Source organism: Macaca nemestrina, chromosome 1 (assembly GCF_043159975.1).
Source record: "Macaca nemestrina isolate mMacNem1 chromosome 1, mMacNem.hap1, whole genome shotgun sequence".
NCBI lineage: Eukaryota > Metazoa > Chordata > Mammalia > Primates > Cercopithecidae > Macaca > Macaca nemestrina.
The window spans coordinates 41,622,168-41,643,431 of NC_092125.1; the positions used below are offsets into that span (position 1 = coordinate 41,622,168).

Sequence of the window (21,264 nt, forward strand, 5' to 3'; positions counted from 1 at the left end):
ACTCATACCCAGTTATGGACTGAGATCTAAATTAAGGCAAAGGCAGTGAGGCTGAGGAATGAGAATGGAATGGAAAGATATTATAGGAGATGGAATAGGTTGGATTCTGGGGAGATGAGGGAGTAAGGATGATCTGTACATTTATGACTTGGGTCATTAAGTCAGAGGCCAGAAAAGGGGTGAGCTTTTAGAGGAATAAAATGATTTTCCTTTTGTATGTGTTAAATTAGAGTTGTCTATGAATTATTCAGGTGAACGTGGTAATTGGAAATTCAAGTCTAGAATTCAGAAGAGAAGTAAAAACTGTAGATAAAGATTTGTGTTAGGTGAAACTGTGAGGATATATGTGTGGGATGACCGGAAAGAGTATAGAAAAAGAGGAAAGAAGGTTGTGGTTAGAAATGTTTCCATATTGATGGTAAGTGAAGGATAAGGAACTGTTGATGAGCCTTTAGAGTCACAGGAGATCTTTGAGGAAGATAAGATAGTGTGGTTAAGTCTGACTGTGGATCCAGACTGCTTGAATTTGAATCCTGGCTTTTCTGCCTCTTAGCTGTTATGACCTGGAATGAGTCACTTAGCCTCTCTGGGCCTCAGTTTTCGTATCTGTAAAATGGGGATAATAAATGTACCTGCTTTATAAGGTTATTATAAGATATATACAAAAGGCTTGGAATTGTTACTGTTATTCTTGAGAAAATGATGTTTACAAGCAAAAGGTACAGAGTTTCAGGAGGGAATCAATAGTGCCAGGTCTACAGGGATTTCACAGTAGGTAAGTGCTAAAACATTTCCTTAGGATTGACAACCAGCTGGAAGAGTAATGAGGGCAGAAACAAACTCTGTAGGCTAATCATAATACCTTCCCTTTTTGTAGGAACACCTATTGAATTTCATAACATAAACACACAAGAAAGATCACATGGTTTGCTTGAAAGCATCTCAGGTTACTGACATGAATGCTAGTAATACCTTAGTTTAACATATACTTCTTTAATTTAAAGCAGGTCAAACTGTGTCCTGTGATCTTTTGAATCACCCTCATAACGTCAAGGTGAGTTAAGGAAGATGAAGATAATATTCTTAGTTTGCAATTGAGGAAACTAAGACTAAGAGAGGCCAGATGACTTTATCCAAGCTTATACTAATCAACTTCTCCATCATGCCATCAGTAAACCCTAGTCATTCTTGTTTTCACATTGTCAAGCATAGTATAGCTCAAAGGGTGATATTTTGCAATTTAGAATCACCTAGGATGCTGGTTAAAATGCAGACCCCCTAACCCTTATTCTGGGTCTACTGATTGGAATCTCTGGGGCATGGGCTCAGGAATCAGTGTTTCTACCCGGCACTCCAGGTGATTCTCTTGAAAACCCTTTAGTGTATTTAATGGAACAGGCAAATAAATCCATAAATGTATCTTGTTTATTAGTGAGATTTTTCACAAAAAAAATGTTAAAATATTTTGTATTCAGAAACTCAAACTACTATAACTAAAACCTTAGAACCTTGCTCTGAACATATTGTATGACTTGCCATCTTTTTGGAGTTGAATAGTACTTTTGGTGAAAAGTAAAACTGATTTGACCTATACAAGTGAATAATAGAATCTATTGGTAAGTTACCACAGCACTGTGGGAGATGCCACAGAGAAGCTATGGCTGAGGACTCTACTTTATATCAATTCGGTTAATGGCCCTACCTGCAATTCGTATTTTTAGTTATATAGTATTGATTAGAAAGAGTTGTTCTCCCTGTATTTATAGCTTCAGTATGCATATGATGATGAAATGAGCTATATCTCTCTCTGTTTTTTTTAGGACAGCAGCATAAAACTCTGAGGCTCAGGTAACTTTGAAGACTCTGTCTCTAGGGGGTGGGGCCTCATAAGAGTCTAGGCCAGGTCTATGCGGTAAAAGGCTCGTGAATCTGCTTTCAGTTGTAGAGGAGGTGCATTTATCTGTATGAGTTGGCATCTTTTTTTTTTTTTTTTTTTTTTTTTTTTTTTTTTTTTTTGAGACGGAGTCTCGCTCTGTCACCCAAGCTGGAGTGCAGTGGCTGAATCTCAGCCCACTGCAAGCTCCGCCTCCCGGGTTCACGCCATTCTCCTGCCTCAGCCTCCCAAGTAGCTGGGACTACAGGCGCCCGCCACGTCGCCCGGCTAGTTTTTTGTATTTTTTGGTAGAGACGGGATTTCACCGTGTTAGCAAGGATGGTCTCGATCTCTTGACCTCGTGATCCGCCCGTCTCGGCCTCCCAAAGTGCTGGGATTACAGGCGTGAGCCACCGCGCCCGGCCAGGAGCTGGCATCTTATCTGTCTATTACTTTGTTGTATCTCTGGCTTCCAGCAACCCCATAGTAGGAACTCAACAAATGAATGAATGTATCTACTCAAGTGTATTTAGGAACAAACAAAAACAACCAAGTCAAAAGGAGTTATCCTAGCTCACTACCGAGATAGCTAGTGCTATAAAGCACTGGCATGTAGTTGATAATTAATTGAACTGGAACTAGAAACAGAATCTAGTTCCTTGCCCTGCCGCCCCCTCCGCCCGTTTATTTTTTCTTGACTGCCACTCTTATCATTGAATTCTAAGGTTGCCAGAGGCCTTACCCCATCAGTTCTGCAACTCCCTGTGTGAGGCTCCTGCTTATTTACCTGGCATTTATTTAATGCCTGTGGCATATGCACTAGTACTAAGCTCTGTACATCCCTTTCTTTACATATCATTAAATGAAGAAATTCACACTCATACTATCATCTCTACTATGAGGGTTTTAAAGAGTAGAAATCCCTTACTTCTTTTATAGATTTCCTTAGTACCTCATTTGGGTCCTTGGCACAATGGAGGTTCTTCTCTCTTTTTTTTTTTAATTTTGTTTTTATTTTTAGAGACAGGGACTTGGTCTGTTGCCCAGGCTGGAGTGCAGTGGCACAATCATAGCTCGTTGTAGCCTTGAACTTGTCCGTTCAAGAGATCCTTTCACTTCAGCCTCTCAAGTGGCTAGGCACATATCACCACACCCAGGCTAATTTTCTAATTTGTTTTAGAAACAGGGCTTCGCTGTATTGCCCAGGCTAGTCCTGAACTCCTGACCTCAAGCGATCCTCCTGCTTCAGGCTCCCAAAGCGCTGGGATTACATGCATTAGCCACCGTGCCTGGCCGAAGCGCTTTTAATGCTGTATTAATGACTGATACCAAGAGCGGCTCATGAGCCATGGAAACGATGAGCATCCTCTTAGGAGGATAAATATTTTCTTTACAAACGACATGCCTATCTTTTTACATAAATTTTTGACCATTAATAGCTAGTAAACAAAATGTTTGTTTTTTTGGTTTCTGTTTATGTGGACAAATTGGATCTGTGTGTGTGGGGGTTTTTTTTTTTGTTGTTGTTGTTGTTTTTGCCAGCTACCAGGCCTTTCTATATGCTACTTTCTTCTTTAAATGTTTTTTTACAAGTCAGAATTTATAAATCTGCCCTTTTGTCTGGCTGTATCCCATAATCAATCATATTGTCATTCTGCTTTCATTTCCCTTTCTTTCTGAAAATAGAAGGAAACTGTCTTTTGACTAGAGAGTAGATTTCTAAACCTAGCAGGTAGGAAAATTAATTAGTAATCTGGAAATCAGAGCAGAACACGAGTGCTTCCCATGGATTCCCAGTCTATATTACCCAGTAATTTCTCATCCAGAAGCCAGCTTCTCCTGGCTTTCCTTGAGCCCTTCCTCCCTTCCTCCCTTCCTCCCTTCCTCCCTTCCTCCCTTCCTCCCTTCCTCCCTTCCTCCCTTCCTCCCTTCCTCCCTTCCTCCCTTCCTCCCTTCCTTCCTTCCTTCCTTCCTTCCTTCCTTCCTTCCTTCCTTCCTTCCTTCCTTCCTTCCTTCCTTCCTTCCTTCCTCTTTCTTTTTTTTTTCTTTCTTTCATGGGCTTTTGCTGTTGTCACCCAGGTTGGAGTGCAATGGCATGATCTCAGCTCACTGCAACTTCCCACCTCTCGGGTTCAAGCGAATCTCCTGCCTCAGCCTCCCGAGTAGCTGGGATTACAGGCACCTGCCACCACACCCAACTAATTTTTTTTTTATTATTATTTTTAGTAGAGATGGGGTTTCTCCATGTTGGCCAGGCTGGTCTCAAACTCCTGACCTCAGGTGATCCTCCCGCCTCAGCCTCCCAAAGTGCTGGGAATACAGGTGTGAACCACCGCACCTGGCCTTCAGTGTATCTTTCAAAGAGATGTATTCAGGATACAAGAAATTGTTTTTCATAGAACTTTGCCCTAGGTTTGATCACCTGGTAACATGCTTGAAAGATACCTGATGGGTTTATCAGTAGCCAATTCTAGCAAGCCCATGATCTAGGAATATTATCCGTGCCAAAAACAGTACTGAGGGATAGAATACTTGCCAGAGGCCCTGCAGCCCAGAGCTTTGTGTGAATCATAAAGCTACATCTTACATCTGAATTTATAAGTCCACATAGACTTTAAAGATTTCATTTTGGGAGGGAAGGGATCAAACTAAACAGTGTCATTATTACTTGAATTCCAAGATTCAGGGGAGTAATGATTTTATTGTCATTTTGAATAATGGGGCTTTGGTTTTTAACATTACGATAATAAGTAATCATAATAGTGGGAACTAAATGTTCCCATGGGAATTGCCTAGGGAAAGTGAAGAAGATTCCTTAATGTGATATACAGAGTAATAATCAAAAATGAATGACCTGACTGTAAAGTTTGGAAACATCAGTCAGTTGCCACCCTTCCCCGTACTCTCCCTGGAGGATTGGTGAAGGAGCACTTATAAATCTCACAAGGAGATAAAGCACCATGGAGCTGTCTGTGGGATTTATGGCATGCTGGGAAAGCTTCTGGGCTGTGGGGAAGCCTCTCCATTCATAACAGGCTTCATTCGCAGAGATTATTAGGTCACACAGACGCTCACTACCCGCTGCTGACCTTTACAAAGAGATTGGCTAGGCTGCACAAAAACAGAATGGACTCCAGCAAGCCAGGGCACCTGTTAACCTGTGACCTCAGGTTATCAAGACCTTGGACATTTGAGGCTCTGAATGAGAGAAAAAGGAGGGAGCTATGAATTTTGGAAGTTCACTCTGGATACTAATTTGTATGTGACAATTTGTGATCTTATTTGGCAAATGGAGCAGTGACTATTTTAATTCAAACTCCCCTCCCCCCATGCAACTCTTAAATCCTTGAACTTCTCAAAATTACATGTGATGTATTCCTTTTATAAAGTAGGTAATGAAGTCATTGAAACTAAGTTTTTGCCCTAGGTCTGATAGTAAATTGGTTCCAAATGGAAATGCAGTCTGTTCATTCATGGCACCTTAGTTCAGCAGTCTCCAACCTTTTTGGCACCAGGGACTGGTTTTGTGGAAGACAGTTTTTCCATGAATGGGGGTTGAGGGGTGTTCGTTTCAGGATGAAACTGTTTCACCTCAGATCATCAGCCATTAGTTAGATTCCCATAAGAAGTGTACAACCTAGGCCCCTCGCATGTGCAGTTCACAATAGGCTTGGCGCTCCTATGAGAATCTAATGTCGCCACTGATCTGACAGGAGGTGGAGCTCAGGCGATAATGCTGGCTCACCTGTCACTCACCTGCTGTGTGGGCCAGTTCCTAACAGGCCATGGACTGCTACTGGTCTGTGGTGCAGGGGTTGGAGACCCTTGCCTTAGTTATTAGCATTCTGAGTTTTAAGCAGAAAAGTATCAGATAAAAGTGAAATTATTTTATTTGAAAAATGTGGTCAGCAAACTTCTTAAAATCCACTTAATGTTTAAATTTGCTTTCTGGGAAACTTTGGAATCCTTAAAGGATGACCAGAATGTCAGAAATGGAGATTTGTGTTAGAGAATATAGAATCTGTTATGGATTAATGTTGAATCAAGACTGCAAGAGTACTGCTCTTTTTCAGGAGATGAGAAACATAGCTTCCTGTTTCCTTCAGGAGGGTTCCTGGACTCTATCTAGGAAACCCTACTGAGACAGGATGGCAAAGAGGGATGGGATTTCTGTGTGATAAAACACTAGCTATTGTTTGTTATTCCAGCTCCCTTAACATCTTCCTGAGGATGAAGGGTATTCATCATAGAAGCCTGACCATGTGGCTTCATTCTAACAAGTGGTTTCAAGCAAGGTCACTCTTGGGGCTCTGGTAGTTTTTTCAGAGCACATTCGTTTGTCATACACATGCTCTTCTGCCTCTCCTGCCTCCACATTTCTACTTGCTTCATACTTCAGATGCATAATTCCCCTCTTCTATCAGATAAAGATCATAGTGACAACACAAATACCTTAACTGGAACGTACACAGAAAGAAAATGTTTCAGCCAGTGCGAAGGTGTCTCTTGACATTGACACAATCTGAGGGGGACTTCTGGGTAGGGGTATGCTAATAAACTGGCCCTCCAAAATAAAAGCCCTTATTTGTAGCATTGCTAATTTTCATGGCATAAATAGTGTCACCACGGCTGAACTCACACTACCAACGTAATGCCATTGAACACGGAGGTGAGGAGTGTGCACATTTGGCTCATGCAAGGGATTCAAGCTGGCTCCAGCATACCGCTGGCTGGGCCTTGATATGTTTGCATAATTAGAGGGAAGGTACATATGTCAGCATATATGTGAATCTGATGGTGAAGATTACTTCTGGTTTCTCTGCCCAGAAATGCCATCATAGATCAGACAACGTATGAATTTGCCGCATGTGCAAGTGCCTCTTCTAGTGCTGCCCATCTTTACTCTTGAAACCCTCTTAATTTTGGTGTTCATCCAGATACCATCCTTAGCCTACTACTCTTCCTATTTTAATTGATGTAATTTCTGCATATTTCCATCTTAGACCCTTCTCCCAACTTTCAGATTCTAACTGCCTATTGGACTTAACATTGGCATGTTCCCCAGAGTACCTCAAGTTCTACATTCCAAAATGGAATTCAGTACCTACCCCACCAAAATCTGACTTCCTTCCCTCAATTTTCTTTCATGTAGGTGGCACCATTATCTTTCCGGCCATCCACACTAGAAATCAGGTGAAGTTTCCAGATTCTTTATTTTCCTTCATTTTATCCTCTACATCCAATTGATCAGAAGTCTTGATGATCTTCTTTTTGATTATTTGATGGGAGGGTAAATGTGTCCCTCCCATCTGCTACCTTCTCCATTCCTATTATCATTGTACTAGTTAAAGCCCTTGCAGTTGCTTATCTGGAGTATCCACAACTTTTGTACTGGTTTTTCCAACTTTAAAACTATCCTCATCAAGTCTATCCTCCACATTGATTTCCTTGACCCTGCTTAAAACCTCATCATTGGTCTCCCATTTCAACAGGATATGGAGTCTCAGCTCCTTAGCATGCAACCAAAGTCCTCCATAATCAGGTAGTCTCCTGCTGCTCTCCAGCCAAAGCATTCCTTTCCTCTGTCATATTGCTTATACAACCACACATTTTCCCCCTGTAGTGGTGGAAAGGTATGCCTTTCCTCACCCGTCATAAGGGTCATCGGTAACTCTTATAACAAAAGACAGGTTAACAAGAGAAAAGCATAACAGATTTCTTTAATCAAAGTTTTATGTGACATGGGAGCCTTCAGAAATAATGGCCCAAAGACCCAGGGGAAACTTTCCATTTTTATGCTTAAGAGTCAATGAAGAATGGACAGCCATGTGGAAATGTGATTGGATGAAAAGAGTATGATCTAATGGTAGTAGACTAAGGGGGAACCCAGCAAGGCCTGTCTTTTCAGATTCTTCCTGGCCGCTCTGTGTAGCATTCTTTCCCCCTGGGTGTGGGCCAGGACCCCTCTGGAACAGGGGTCTTACAATCTACCAGACAAGGTAGGTCAGAGAATTTATGGCCAGCTTCTAAACAAAAAGGTAAGGGAGGTTAGAGCACTATTTCCAGGCTTTAAGCCTTGCTTTAGGGTTAGAGGGGGTTCTAGTTTCTATGACTCACCTTGGGGAAGGAGGAATCCTGGTTTCTATGATTCACTTCAGGGAGAAAGAAGTGCAGGAGACAGCAGGGCAGGAAAAGGTCAGAGAGAGAATTTGCTTCTGAGGCTGCTTCTGAGGGCTTCCAATTCCTTTAGTTCAAAGTCCTTAGCATGTCAAAATTCCATACTTTGGGATATCATTTTCATGACTTTGTTAATGCTTGTTTCTCTGCCTACTGTGCCCTCCCCAAAATAGTTAACTCTTATTCATTATGTGAAACCTAGTGCAGGCCAAGTATGGTGGCTCAGGCCTATAATGCTAGCACTTTGAGAGGCCAAGACAGGAGAATCGCTTGAGTCCAGGAGTTTTAAGACCAGCTTGGGCAACATAGTGAGACCTTGTCTCTACAAAAAAAAAAAAAAAAAAAAAAAAAAAAAAATTAGCTGGAGTGGTGCGTACCTGTAGTCCCAGCTACTTGGGAGGCTGAGGTGGGAGGACTGCTTGAGCCTGGGAGGTTGAGGCTGCATTGAACCCTGATTGCACCACTGTACTGCGGCCTGGGCAATAGAGCTGGACTGCATCTCTAACAAACAAACAAAACAAAACAACCCAGTACAGGCAGAACCTACTTAGTAAGCCTTTTCTGATACCTCCTTTACACTGGGCTCCTCTTGGTGCTTCCTCCATATCTTGCCTCTCTCTCCATCATTTTACTCACATTTTATTGTAGTGGTTTCTTTGTGTCTGTTTCCTTCACCAGACTGAGTAACTTGGTTGCCAGAACCGCATGCTATTTACCTTTATATGTCTAGTACCTTGCACAGTGCCTGGCACATAATACTGTTTAGTTAACGAGTGCCTGAATATGTAGATGAATAAATGGAAAAGACAGCCACTGTGTATGTGCTAGTAGCATAAAAATACAGGATACACAATTACATTTCAAATTCAGATAAGTAACAAATAGTTTTTTTAGTATGCATAGATCCCAAACATGGAATGGGACATACTTATACTACATAGTATGTAATTATTCATTATTTCTCTGAAATTAAAATTTCACTGGGCATCCTGTAATTTATCTGTCAACCCTAACCTAGCAAAAAAGTGAGTTCACATGCAAATTATTAGGTTAGCACAAAGGTGATTGTGACAAGTTTTGGTTTAAGTTTTATTAAGTTTGCCACTACTTTTAATGGCAAAAACCATAATCACTGGTGTACCAACCTAATAAAAGTTCACGCAAAGCAGAAGCTTGTGTTGAGCTTGACATCATGGGCCCTAAAGTATTTTCTAGACTTTACCTTAACATCTCTGAGTGTCCTGTGTGTAAATAGTCACTGTAGTACTCAGGTGTATTGGCCTTGTCGTGTTCTGCTGCATGTCATTACAAACATGATTTCTGCTGAGAGAATGATGCATGGTGAAGAAATATATGCATTTGAGTAATTTGGAGAGATGAGCAGAGATTGTTTGTGAGTCAGCTTGTGGATTTTCCTGTACAGGTTGAGTATCCTTAATCTTAAAACCTACATTCAAAGTACTCCAACATCCATGCTCATTGCAGTGTTTTGCATTTTGGATTTTCAGAATGGGGATGCTTGAATGGTAAGTATAATGGGAATATTTCAAAATCTGAAAAAATCTGAAATCCAAACCACTTTCAGTCCCAAGAATCTGAGATAAAAGATCCTCAGCCTGTATTGTGGTGGTTTGTTGTTGCTGGAGAGTGGTTGTCGGGCATTTGAAAAGGAAGTATAAAACTTACTTTTGGTGTTTGGGAATGAATGTAGGGATTGGGTATGGGTTTTAGATTTTTGGAGGGAGTTAACAGCTAGAATAGTACTCACTATTTACTTTGCTGCTCAGGCCAGGATGCCTGAGAACTGATCCACTGAAGAGTGATCATGGTGTGGAGGACTCCATACTGTCTCCATTCTAATGAGGTTGTTTACTTAACACGTTCCCTGTTAAACTATCAGATGACTGAAGTACTATTTTGATTGAAGGGATTTTTTTTTTTTTCAAATTAGAAACACCCAACTGGTTAACAGTTTATGTTTTAAAAGGTGAAAGAGTTTATTTCTCCATGACTGGAAACGGAATTGAAATATGGCATCTTTCATCTCTCACACGCCCTTTTTCCTTTCTGTCTCATGCCAAAATCGATAATTATGGAAATTACCTGGTAGGACACTTGGGCACAATTTTAGATATTTACCCCATAGGACTCAGACATGTTCTCTTAGAAAAAGCTGGATTCTAAAGGCACAAAGATCAACCAAAAAAACAACATGAAACATTTTTGTGGTCTCAGTACCATGATCTTGTCAGTAAAGCGACGGTCTATGATTAAATCCAGACTGAACTGTTTCCTGTTAGCGTGCTAACCCACAGGGCAGGCTCAGGCCTCCGTGTCTTGCTTTCTAAGTCTGGGTTATTAAGCACTTGTCTGACAAGGGTTCCACCCCTTTCGTCTTAAACTTTAATTCAAAGTTACTAAGATAATATAAGCAAAAACAGGTCCTAAAGTCTCTTAAAACACTTAGAGACCTATTGAATCTTTTCCTGCAAAAATGAAACTTTTAACATTCTAGCTTCTCTCCTCGGGCCATATGGCAGAGTATTTTTTTGTGTTTCCCCTCTGTACAATTTCTTTTCAAAATAATTTCAGTGGTAAGCAGATTAAGTTTTTGTTTCATAAAAAATGTACTCTATTTGAATGTTGGCAAATTAGAAGTCATCAGATCTTTCCCCTGCCATAATAAGCAGATATTAGGATATTTAGCCGATCTACAGAAAATGACATTAAGCCAATTCTCTGATAACATGCATTGTTATTTTTTGTGAGAATGATTGTAGGCACAAGAGCAATTCTACACTTATTTTATGATATTGTCTTTGATGTTCACTTTGAAAATTATTTTTAAATATAAAATTTCAAAATATTTTATTAGTTTTCTGTTAGGTCACATGTGGTTCTTCCTAATGCACAGATGCAAACACTGAGGAACAAATACTGTTAAAGGGACTTACGGGAATCACGTATGCATATTGAAATTTTTTTCTGAGTAAAAAAGCACTGAAAGGAAGAGGCTGGGTTAATGAGAAACATAATTCCATTTCCAAGGGAGAACCCTGGCTTTCTGCCAAATCTCTGCTTTCTGGCAGGAAATGGGACCCACTTCATCAGATCCTTTGACAAGCATTTTTCTCTGTGTTTGAATTTTGGGACACATCAATACTCAGTGAAAAATAGTTCTTTTAAATAATCATTACTTTTGATAAGAAAGATTTAGTATTAGAGTTTCCATTGTAAATAAAATAAGAATCGTCAAATTTCAACATCATTTGTTAAGGGAACACTGATATTATCACAAGGCAAGGAAGCTTGATTTAAATCAGAATTTGACTATCCCTAACTACTGAGAAGCCATTCCTTTTGTTGTTAATATTTGACATTGAAGTATATTTTCATGGGTTTTTTTGTTTGTTTGCTTTTGAGATGGAGTCTTGCTCTGTTGCCCAGGCTGGAGTGCAGTGGCATAATCTCCAGCCCACTGCAACCTCTGCCTCCCAGGTTCAAGTGATTCTCCTGCCTCAGCTTCCTGAGTATCTGGGACTGCAGGCGCGTACCATTACACCTGACTAATTTTGTATTTTTAGTAGAGATGGGGTTTCAGCATGTTGGCCAGGCTGGTCTCGAACTCCTGACCTCAGGTAATCCACCCACCTTGGCCTCCCAAAGTGCTGGGATTACAGGCGTGAGCCACCGCTTCCATCCTGAAGTATATTTTCTAACTTCTACTTTTGAATGTCATGCAGGCTGACAATTATTTTGGCCAGGTCTTTTGAAGTGACAAAGTACAAAACACAAAAACATCCTTACATTTTTGTATTAATAAAGAGATCAAAGGAATACACATTTGAAAATAAAAATTAACATTACATTTTATAACGTTTTGATTTTTCTTTTTTAAAATGAAAAGTGGTAAATATGATTTAAGTTTTAAATGCATTACAGTAATTTAATAAGCCAAAATTTTTCAAAGTATGTGCATTCTGAAGTTCTGCAAGATGCTGCGAGACTAAAGAGAAATCCATTTGGAAATGCCATATACCATATCCCTCTCTTGGAGTTGACTAACACATGTTGGCATATTAAAGTGCATGAGAAATTCTGCAGTAAAGAGATGTCATTGACTTTCTTCAACTCTATAGTTCCCAAACTTGACCACAGGACTTTTTTTTTGGAACTAGTGTTTTACAGCACACACTTAAAGCAACAGTGAACCAAATAATTAATAACATACAGAATTCTAAACCATATACCTTTTTCACTTATTGTTTCTGATAAAGTTAATTGGAGTTTCTGGGGAACAGATGGGTACTACAAGGTTTATTCTAAAACTACATATAGAGTGATAAAGAACAGCTATTAGACCCTGATCTGAGTCAACTGTCTTAAGAGGCCTAAAGAAACGTTTGATATTTTGCCTGAACCAGATCCCTCTCCCTAGAAAACTTTAAAAAATTAAGTAAAGAGATAAAGCCATCTACCACATAAGCTGGAGTCTTAATTTTAATTCCTGTTAGCAGTTTGACATGATGACATTAAGCTATTCTAACCCCCTTCTGAAAGCAGTTGCCACCACTCCGGTCTTTCTGAAAGCAATCCCATCTGTTAGTTTCCTTCCAGTAGTTTGATTTCTGACAGGCCAGTTGAAGGAAAAGCAAACATGCTACTTAGTAAGCACAATATCATCATTAGTGATCCACTTCTCTCTTATTTGCGTCTCTTCTTTAATTTTCACGTGATTATTTCAATTTAGGAAATCTGATATAAAACAATTCAACTTACGATTCAGATACACCGCCTGGCGATTGTTTGCATCACTTAGGATTATTCTTGCTTTAGAAATAGACCTCCTCTCTGTAGAGCAGTCTCCTTAGTGCCTATGAAGGATGAGTTAAACTTTCAAAATTGCATCTCTGTATAATTTGTTAGGCACAGATTTACTGCAGAATGTAAGGCACACCAATATTTTTCTTCCCTCATACTAAAAATTGAAGCTGTAAAGATTTTATTACCAATGAATTTTTATGTATTATGGTTTATATCTACCAAGGTACAATTATATCTACCAATATTCATTTACAGTTTCATTTTCATGTGCTAGCTGCTTCTCATGAGTAAATGTCTTCTTTTAGACTTTGCAAGTTTCCAAAAGGCAGGGTCATACACCCACCCACCCTTTTCATCACTCCCCAGAGCTTAACCCAGTGCTGCTTGGTACAACCATTTTCTCAGTCAGCTCTGTTGATTGCTGATGATATTGAATCAAAATGCACATTGCCCTCTGTGGACTGAAGAAAGTCATATCATGGTTCCATCTCCATAGATTTCCACGGAGAATATACTCCAACCATGACCAGTTTTTCAAGCTATCAACATGATGTCAGCTGGCTCACACAAATTCTTAAAATTTAACAATCCGTTCTCCAAAACCAGTATGAGTCGGCTCCAGCACCCTACCATAGGAGATGTCTTTAGGAATGAGTTTGCAAAAATTTTTTCCCATTCTGTAGGTTGCCTTTTCACTCATAGTTCAACCATTGTGGAAGACAGTGTGGCGATTCCTCAAGGGTCTAGAACCAGAAATACCATTTGTTCCAGCAATCCCATTACTGGGTATATACCCAAAGGATTATAAATCATTCTACTATAAAGGCACATGCACATATATGTTTACTGTGGCACTGTTCACAATAGCAAAGACTTGGAACCAACCCAAATATCCATCAGTGATAGACTGGATAAAGAAAATGAGGCACATATATACCATGGAATACTATGCAACCATAAAAAAGGATGAGTTCATGTCCTTTGCAGGGACATGGATGAAGCTGGAAACCATCATTCTCAGCAAACTAACACAAGAACAGAAAACCAAGCACTGCATGTTCTCACTCATAAGTGGGAGTTGAACAATGAGGACACACGGACACAGGGAGGGGAACATCACATATCGGGGCCTGTCAGCAGGGGTGAAAGACTAGGGCAGGAATAGCATTAGAAGAAATACCTAATGTAGATGACGGGTAGATGGGTGCAACAAACCACCATGGCACGTGTATACCTATGTAACAGACCTGCATATGTATCACAGAAGTTAAAGTATAATAATAATAATAAAAAAAGGAATAAAAAACCCAGCAACAACAACAACAAAAAAAAAGAGGCCGGGAGCGGTGGCTCAAGCCTGTAATCCCAGCACTTTGGGAGGCCGAGACGGGCGGATCACGAGGTCAGGAGATCGAGACCATCCTGGCTAACACAATGAAACCCTGTCTCCACTAAAAATACAAAAAAATTAGCCGGGCGTGGTGGCGGCGCCTGTAGTCCCAGCTACTCGGGAGGCTGAGGCAGGAGAATGGCGGGAACCCGGGAGGCGGAGCTTGCAGTGAGCCGAGATGGCGCCACTGCACTCCAGCCTGGGCGACAGAGCGAGACTCCGCCTCAAAAAAAAAAAAAAAAAAAAAAAAAAAAAAAAAAAAAAAGAATGAGTTTGGCCAGGCTCAGTGGCTCATGCCTCTAATCCCAACACTTTTGGAGGCTGAGGTGGGCGGATCACCTGAGGTTAGGAGTTTGAAACCAGCCTGGCCAACATGGTGAAAACCTGTCCTTACAAAAAATGCAAAAATTAGTCAGGCATGGTGGCGGGTGCCTGTAATCCCAGCTACTCGGAAGGCTGATGCAGGAGAATTGTTTGACCACAGGAGGCGGAGTTTGCAGTGAGCCGAGATCATGCCTTTGCACTCCAGTCTGGGCGACAGAGCAAGAGTCTCAAAAAAAAAAGAACGAGTTAGAAAACTTTCCATGGAACAAAACAAAGGGAATGCTTGCTAAACCTGATCCTGGGATCATTAAAAATGTCCTTGGTAAAATTATGCCAGCAAACTAGTTATTGATAGGGGAGTAAGTAGAAGCAGATGTAACCATTATGAAGTAATACTTCTACTTCTAGAAAGGAAGGAAACACACGTGCCTCCACCACCGCCACCCTACCACACTAAACTCACAGGAGAGAGCATTGCCTTACGTGACGTGTAGAGAAATTAAGTAAGAGTGAGGGTAGGCTGCATGCAGTGGCTCACACCTATAATCCCAGCATTTTGGGAGGCCGACATGAGAGGGTTGCTTGAACCCAGGAGTTTGAGACCGGTCTGGATAACATAGTGAGACCCCCATCTTTACCAAAAACAAAAGTACGAAAATTAGCAGAGCGTGGTTGCCTGAGCTGTAGTCCCAGCTACTTGGGAGGCTGAGACAGGAGGATCACTTGAGCCCAGGAGCTCCAAGCTGCAGTCAGCTGTGATCACACCACTGCTCTCCAGCCTGGGTAACAAAGGGGATAAATACATAAGAAGGAGAAACGTAACAGGCTATGGCCTTCAACTATTTCAATGCTTCCAATTTTACTTTAGGGAGTCATTCCTCCTTATGGTAATTGTTAATTTATTTTACAGGTTGAAGGGGACCAGCTGCCTCCAGGACACACAGTCAGTCAATATGAGACCTGTAAGATCAGGACCATAAAAGCTGGCACCTTGGAGAAGCTTGTGGAGAACCTGCTGACAGCTTTTGGGGACAATGACTTTACCTATATCAGCATCTTTCTGTCAACGTACAGAGGCTTTGCCTCCACTAAAGAAGTGCTGGAACTGCTGCTGGACAGGTAAGAATGTAAAGGAGCTTGTGAGGTGAAAGAAATGTAGACTGTTTATGGAGTGGAGCACGAGGTTCTGAATCACCTGCACTTGGTATGCAGAGAGAGATATGTGAGGAAAGATTAACGGGAAGGGATGACCTTTGGCACAAATGGCAAGAAGATCATTCAGGAGCCACTTTTGGTCTGTTGCTGGGGAAAAATGTCTCCTAAAAGATTTATGAAAGAGTTGAGAGTAAATACTGTAAATCTAGATTCAGTTACTTTATGGATTTCATTCACTATTTGCCACCCTAAATTTCTCCATATTTTTATAATTTTATATTATTCAGTAAATAATCAGTTGACCAAGAATTTTGCTGGGATGTTGTGGGGATGAAATGTGCTAATATGTGTGCAGTGAGGAGCGCATTCTTAGACCCACAGGAAGCAGCTTAGGAACGGTGGCGATGATGATGCGATGCTGGTGATAACTATCAACAGTCAGCATGTATTGGCTGTTTTACGGATATGCACATAAATATCATCCTTGATCCGTATTGTTAAGCTACATATTACATGTAGCAGAGCAGTATACATTGAAATTTACACACTGTTAATCTTTAGATTTTCCTCATTATTTCTGTTTTATTTAGAATTAAACTTGGTCTTTCAGAAAATATCATTAAATCAACTTGATAGTGGGAGGAAGAAAACTGTCAGCCAAACAATTGTTTTAGAATCAGGAGAATCCTCATCTAAATCCTTATATTCTGAGGTTTCCTGCATAAGGAAGGAAATGAGATACGGCTTTTTGTTGGGCTTGTTGAGTATTGATGTTTGTTAACTAAATTTTTTTGTTTTGAAAGTAATTTGTACTCATGCTAAAAGTTTTACACTGTGGAAGAGTATGCAAAATATTAAAAGTTTATTCATATTGCTACCTTTTCCCCAAATAATATTTATTAGATTTAAAAATATTAGTAGTAAGAAGAAAATTAAATAGACCATCTACTAGGCAAGTAACACATATTAACATTTTAAAAATAGAGGTAATCCATGTATATGGTGAAAAGTTCCATCTGGACCATATAGGTCCAGATAATTGTAAAAATTAAAAGTAAAAGATTTTTTTCCTCAAGCTCCAATCCCATTCCTCCCAGGAAATCACTGTAAACCATTCCTTTTGTATTTTTCCCACACTTTTGGGTGTATAGGAAGTATGTATGTATATATACCCGCATTTATGTACTGTATGTCATATATATGATATGTTTATATATTTATCATATGACATAATATACTTATCTGTGATACAGATAGAATCACAGTACACAGTCTGTTCTGCAATTTTCATTTTTTAAAATTAATTTCTTTTCTATTTTTACAAACAAGGTCTTGTTCTGTTGTCCATGCTGGAGTGCAGTGGCATAATCATAGCTCACTGCATCCTCCAACTCTGGGGCTCAAGAGGTCAGCCTCAGCCTCCTGAGTTGCTAGGGTGACAGATACATGCCACCGTGCCTGGCCAATTTTCGATTTTTACTTATCTGTGTATCTTGGAGATTTTTTACTCATTAAGTGAATTAGTATACATAAAAGGCTTAGAACAGTGGCTGGCATATTGAAAGCTCAAAAAATGTAATTCTTATTTCAAAATCAGCACCTATAGATGAATCTATCAAAATCTTTTCAATAGCTTTATAATATTTATTGAATGGGTTATTATGTGGATAGACATTTAAGTTCTCTCCAGTTTTTAATTTTTTTTTTTGAAACGGAGTCTTGCTCTGTCTCCAGGCTGGAGTGCAGTGGCATGATGTCGGCTCACTGCAACCTCCGCCTCTCGGGTTCAAGCGATTCTCCTGCCTCAGTCTCCCAAGTAGCTGGGATTACAGGCATGTGCCACCACGCCCAGCTAATTTTTGTATTTTCAGTAGAGATGAGGCTTTACCATGTTGACCAGGATGATCTTGATCTCTTGACCTTGTGATCTGCCTGCCTCAGCCTCCCAAGGTGCTGGGATTAGACGCGTGAGCCACCGCACCCGGCAAATTTGTTTTTTAAACTTTGTAAACAGTACTGCAAGGAGCGTTTTTGAATACATATCTTCTGAATGGTTGCTTGAGAATTCTACAGGATAATTTCATAGAAGAGTCACTAATGGGTCAAAATATATCAGCATTTAAAGATTTGAAAGATAACTGCCAGATTGCACCAATGACATTCCTGTCCACAGAAAACGGGAGTACCTATTTCCTCATTTTCCCCACACACTTGCCAACTGTGGATATTTTCTCTGTACCTTTGAAACTATCTTTACCATGACCTGACCACTGACAAATGACAGTGGTTGTTTTTGAATTTATACTTCTTACATTTATGAGTGAGGTTTAGTGTCTTTTAAAATTCTTATTGGCTGTTTGTATTTTCTCTGAACTCTGTCTTTTCATATCCTTTTGCCCGTTTTTCTTTTGGACTCTTCATCTAATTATTGATCATCTAATTATAACTCTGCATATTAAGGAAATTAGTTTGTTGCTTATCATATGTTAGAAATATTTTTCCTAATTTTTTCATTTGTTTTAAAAGTTATTAAAATTTTTAATAAAGACATTAACATTTTTGTGTAGTCATATCTCTTAGTCTAAAGAAATACCTTTAATAATAAAGTTATATTCCAGTATAAGTAAGGTTATTGACAATAGTAGGTTTTCCCTCAACGTAGTTTTCTCATAGATGCGTATAGAGTAAGATTATTTGGATCAATGGTTATTAATATGTCAATCTTCAAGAACACTCACAAAATGTCTGTTCTTTGTCATACATTGATCTGGTTATGATACTTTGAGCTGCAGCACAGATAGGAAGTTCTGTAGTTTTTTGCATAGCAGTGCTTGACAAAATAAGCCTGGAATATAAACTTGGATTGGTGAGGTATTTCTTTTATAGTTTGTTTGCTTATGTAGTAAATCATACCTGTACATAGAAATTGAAAAATTGTATGAATTTTATCTTTTTGGTATTTCATGTTTATAAAAAAAATGCAGTATGCTGTTGGCAGGCAGTATGAATAGACTGTTCAAAACATTAAAAAACTCCTACAAGTTTACTTTGGAATTGGTAACCTCTTCTATTTATGGGGTGACTATTGATAATAGGCCACAGATGTCCACAGTCAATAAAGGAGTGCACGTAAATTCCAGCTGTTCATCCTAAATAGAGGACATATACACACAGGAACTGGAGTGTTTAGTCTATGACTCATGTACATCCAGCTTTTGATATTTTTAAAATCTTTTCTTTGTTCTATTATAGAGGATAGATATTTTTGCTTTTTAAAACACTAACTGGATGACTGACTAACATTGAACATGAATCAAACTGCATTTAATTCAAGCTGTCATATAAAGTATAACTGAATGGAGAGTTAGGATTTATTTTGTACCATTTGGATGGGCCAAGGCTTGACCTTGAATTTAATCTCATAAACAGATCCTTTGCTTGCTTCTGAAATGAATGGAATTGACAAGTACTCAATGCCTACACAATACCCAGCTTCTGCAAGACACCATGCGGATGGAATTCAGAAATATGAGACTTGGTTCATGCCTTGAGATAGTTTAGTGGTGGATTTACTATGAAGCCACTGGTACTTAACCTCAAGGGGCACTCACTTGGAGTGCCCTCTGCATAATTTTATATTCATGATTTTGTATTATTTTTCTTTGAGAGGATCCCTCAGATTACATATGGCTTCAAATTACATATCCATAAGACCTGGATCCACCCCTCAGTACTTAATATTTTGCTGCACAAGATAAAATATTAAGGTTTGCATTTCTGAAACAAGTAGATAACTGCTTGAGATGGTATTAGATGAAGTTCTAACATGTTCTGCAGATGAAACAGGATATAGAAGTTCAGATAAATAAATCTCATTTATTTAGATTATTCTGCAGAAATTTGGATTTGTTCAAATTAGTACAAACCTCAACATGAATTTCTTCCTTGCTTCATTTCCTACTCACACTTAGATCTTGGACCAGGCTTCAGTCTTAATTAAATTTAACCAAAATGCGCGTTCTGTGAAACAGTGGGTTCTTAAATTGGTTGTTGAGACTTTTAATGTCTATGATTAAGAGGAAGCAATTACGTTGTATAAACTTGCCTATTCTGAAGATGAGCATTTGAAATATTATTTTGTCAGTAGATTGTGGTAGACTTGTTTATGGGTCTCTGACATAATTTTAAAAATAATTTCTTTTGTTTTTTTAATAGTAGTTTGCTTATCTGTTGTGAAATTAACACTGAGAAGCTATTACAGCATGTGCTAATCATACAATAATCAGTTGAGAATGGATTGAAGACAGATACTGCAGTATTTATTTCCCACCAGAGAAGCTTATTTGATGTCAAGCTTTGATTTCCCGTAAGACTTCTAATAATGTGGCTTTTCTCATATGAAACTGTTCGCTTTCTGGGATTTCTTTTTTATCTTCTGACAGTTTTTTATTCTACTATAATATGAGCCTTTTGTGATTGGCCAATAGACAGTGGTTTGAGTTCACGTATAGCTAATTCCATGTGTTTGCTTTACCCCTTACTTGGGGTGACCATTTCCCAAGGACCACTGTTTCCTGTGCTTCTCAACATGGCTCGGAGTTCACTGTAGACCACATTGGCCTACTTTTAACCCAAGAAGAAGTTGTTGAATTGTGGGCCAGCAGTTTGTGTGGGGGCTTTGAGATTTTCTTTTATCTAACTTCAAACATACACTCACTCAGTTAAAAATCTGGCCGGGCGTGGTGGCTCACATCTGTAATCCCAGCACTTTGGGAGGTCAAGGCAGGTGTATTGCCTGAGGTCAGGGGTTCGAGACCAGCCTGGCCAACATGGTGAAACCCCATCTCTACTAAAAATATAAAAATTAGCTGGTATGGTGGCAGTCATCTGTAGTCCTATCCACTCGGGAGGCTGAGGCAGGAGAATCGCTTGAACCTGGGAGGCGGAAGTTGCAGTGAGCTGAAATTGCACCAGCCTGGGCAACGCAGTAGGACTTGGTCTGAGGAAAAAAAAAATCATCTGTTCTCTCCACCATACCATTTAAACATAAGGGTGTTAGATACTACTGAATATGCCCAACCTCAAATGTAGGTAGAAACCTACTTTAGCTAGTGACCTTCAGTGAGAACCATGAAATGTTTGCACAAATATCTAGAGTTTTCTTCAGATGCTGTCACAATAACTCCCTTTTGGGCCATTTCTTGAACATTCTCTCTTTCTGTGATATGTACTCTGTTACCAGAATTAAGCAGAATGTGCTGAGTGCAGTGGCTCACGCCTGTAATCCCAACACTTTGGGAGGCTGAGGCGGGCAGTTCACTTGAGGCCAGGAGTTCGAGACCATCCTGGCCAACAAGGCAAAACCCCGTCTCTACTAAAAATACGAAAGTTAGCTGGGCATGGTGGTGCATGCCTGTAGCCCTAGGGAGGCTGAGGCGGGAGGATAACTTGAGCCTGGGAGGCGGAGGTTGCAGTGAGCTGAGATTGTGCCACTGCACTCCAGCCTGGGTAACAAAGCGAG

The 21,264-nt window shown here is 39.8% G+C and overlaps 1 protein-coding gene across 3 annotated transcripts in view; it reads left to right on the forward strand.

Moving 5' to 3' along the window:
* Positions 1-21,264, forward strand: part of LOC105484570 (ral guanine nucleotide dissociation stimulator like 1) — a 298,051-nt gene that overhangs the window by 201,080 nt on the left and 75,707 nt on the right. For all 3 annotated transcript variants that reach the window (XM_011746333.2, XM_011746336.2, XM_011746335.2), the window contains one exon: positions 15,499-15,707. In XM_011746333.2, the coding sequence (XP_011744635.1) occupies positions 15,499-15,707 (209 nt within the window). The remainder of the gene's footprint in view (positions 1-15,498; positions 15,708-21,264) is intronic.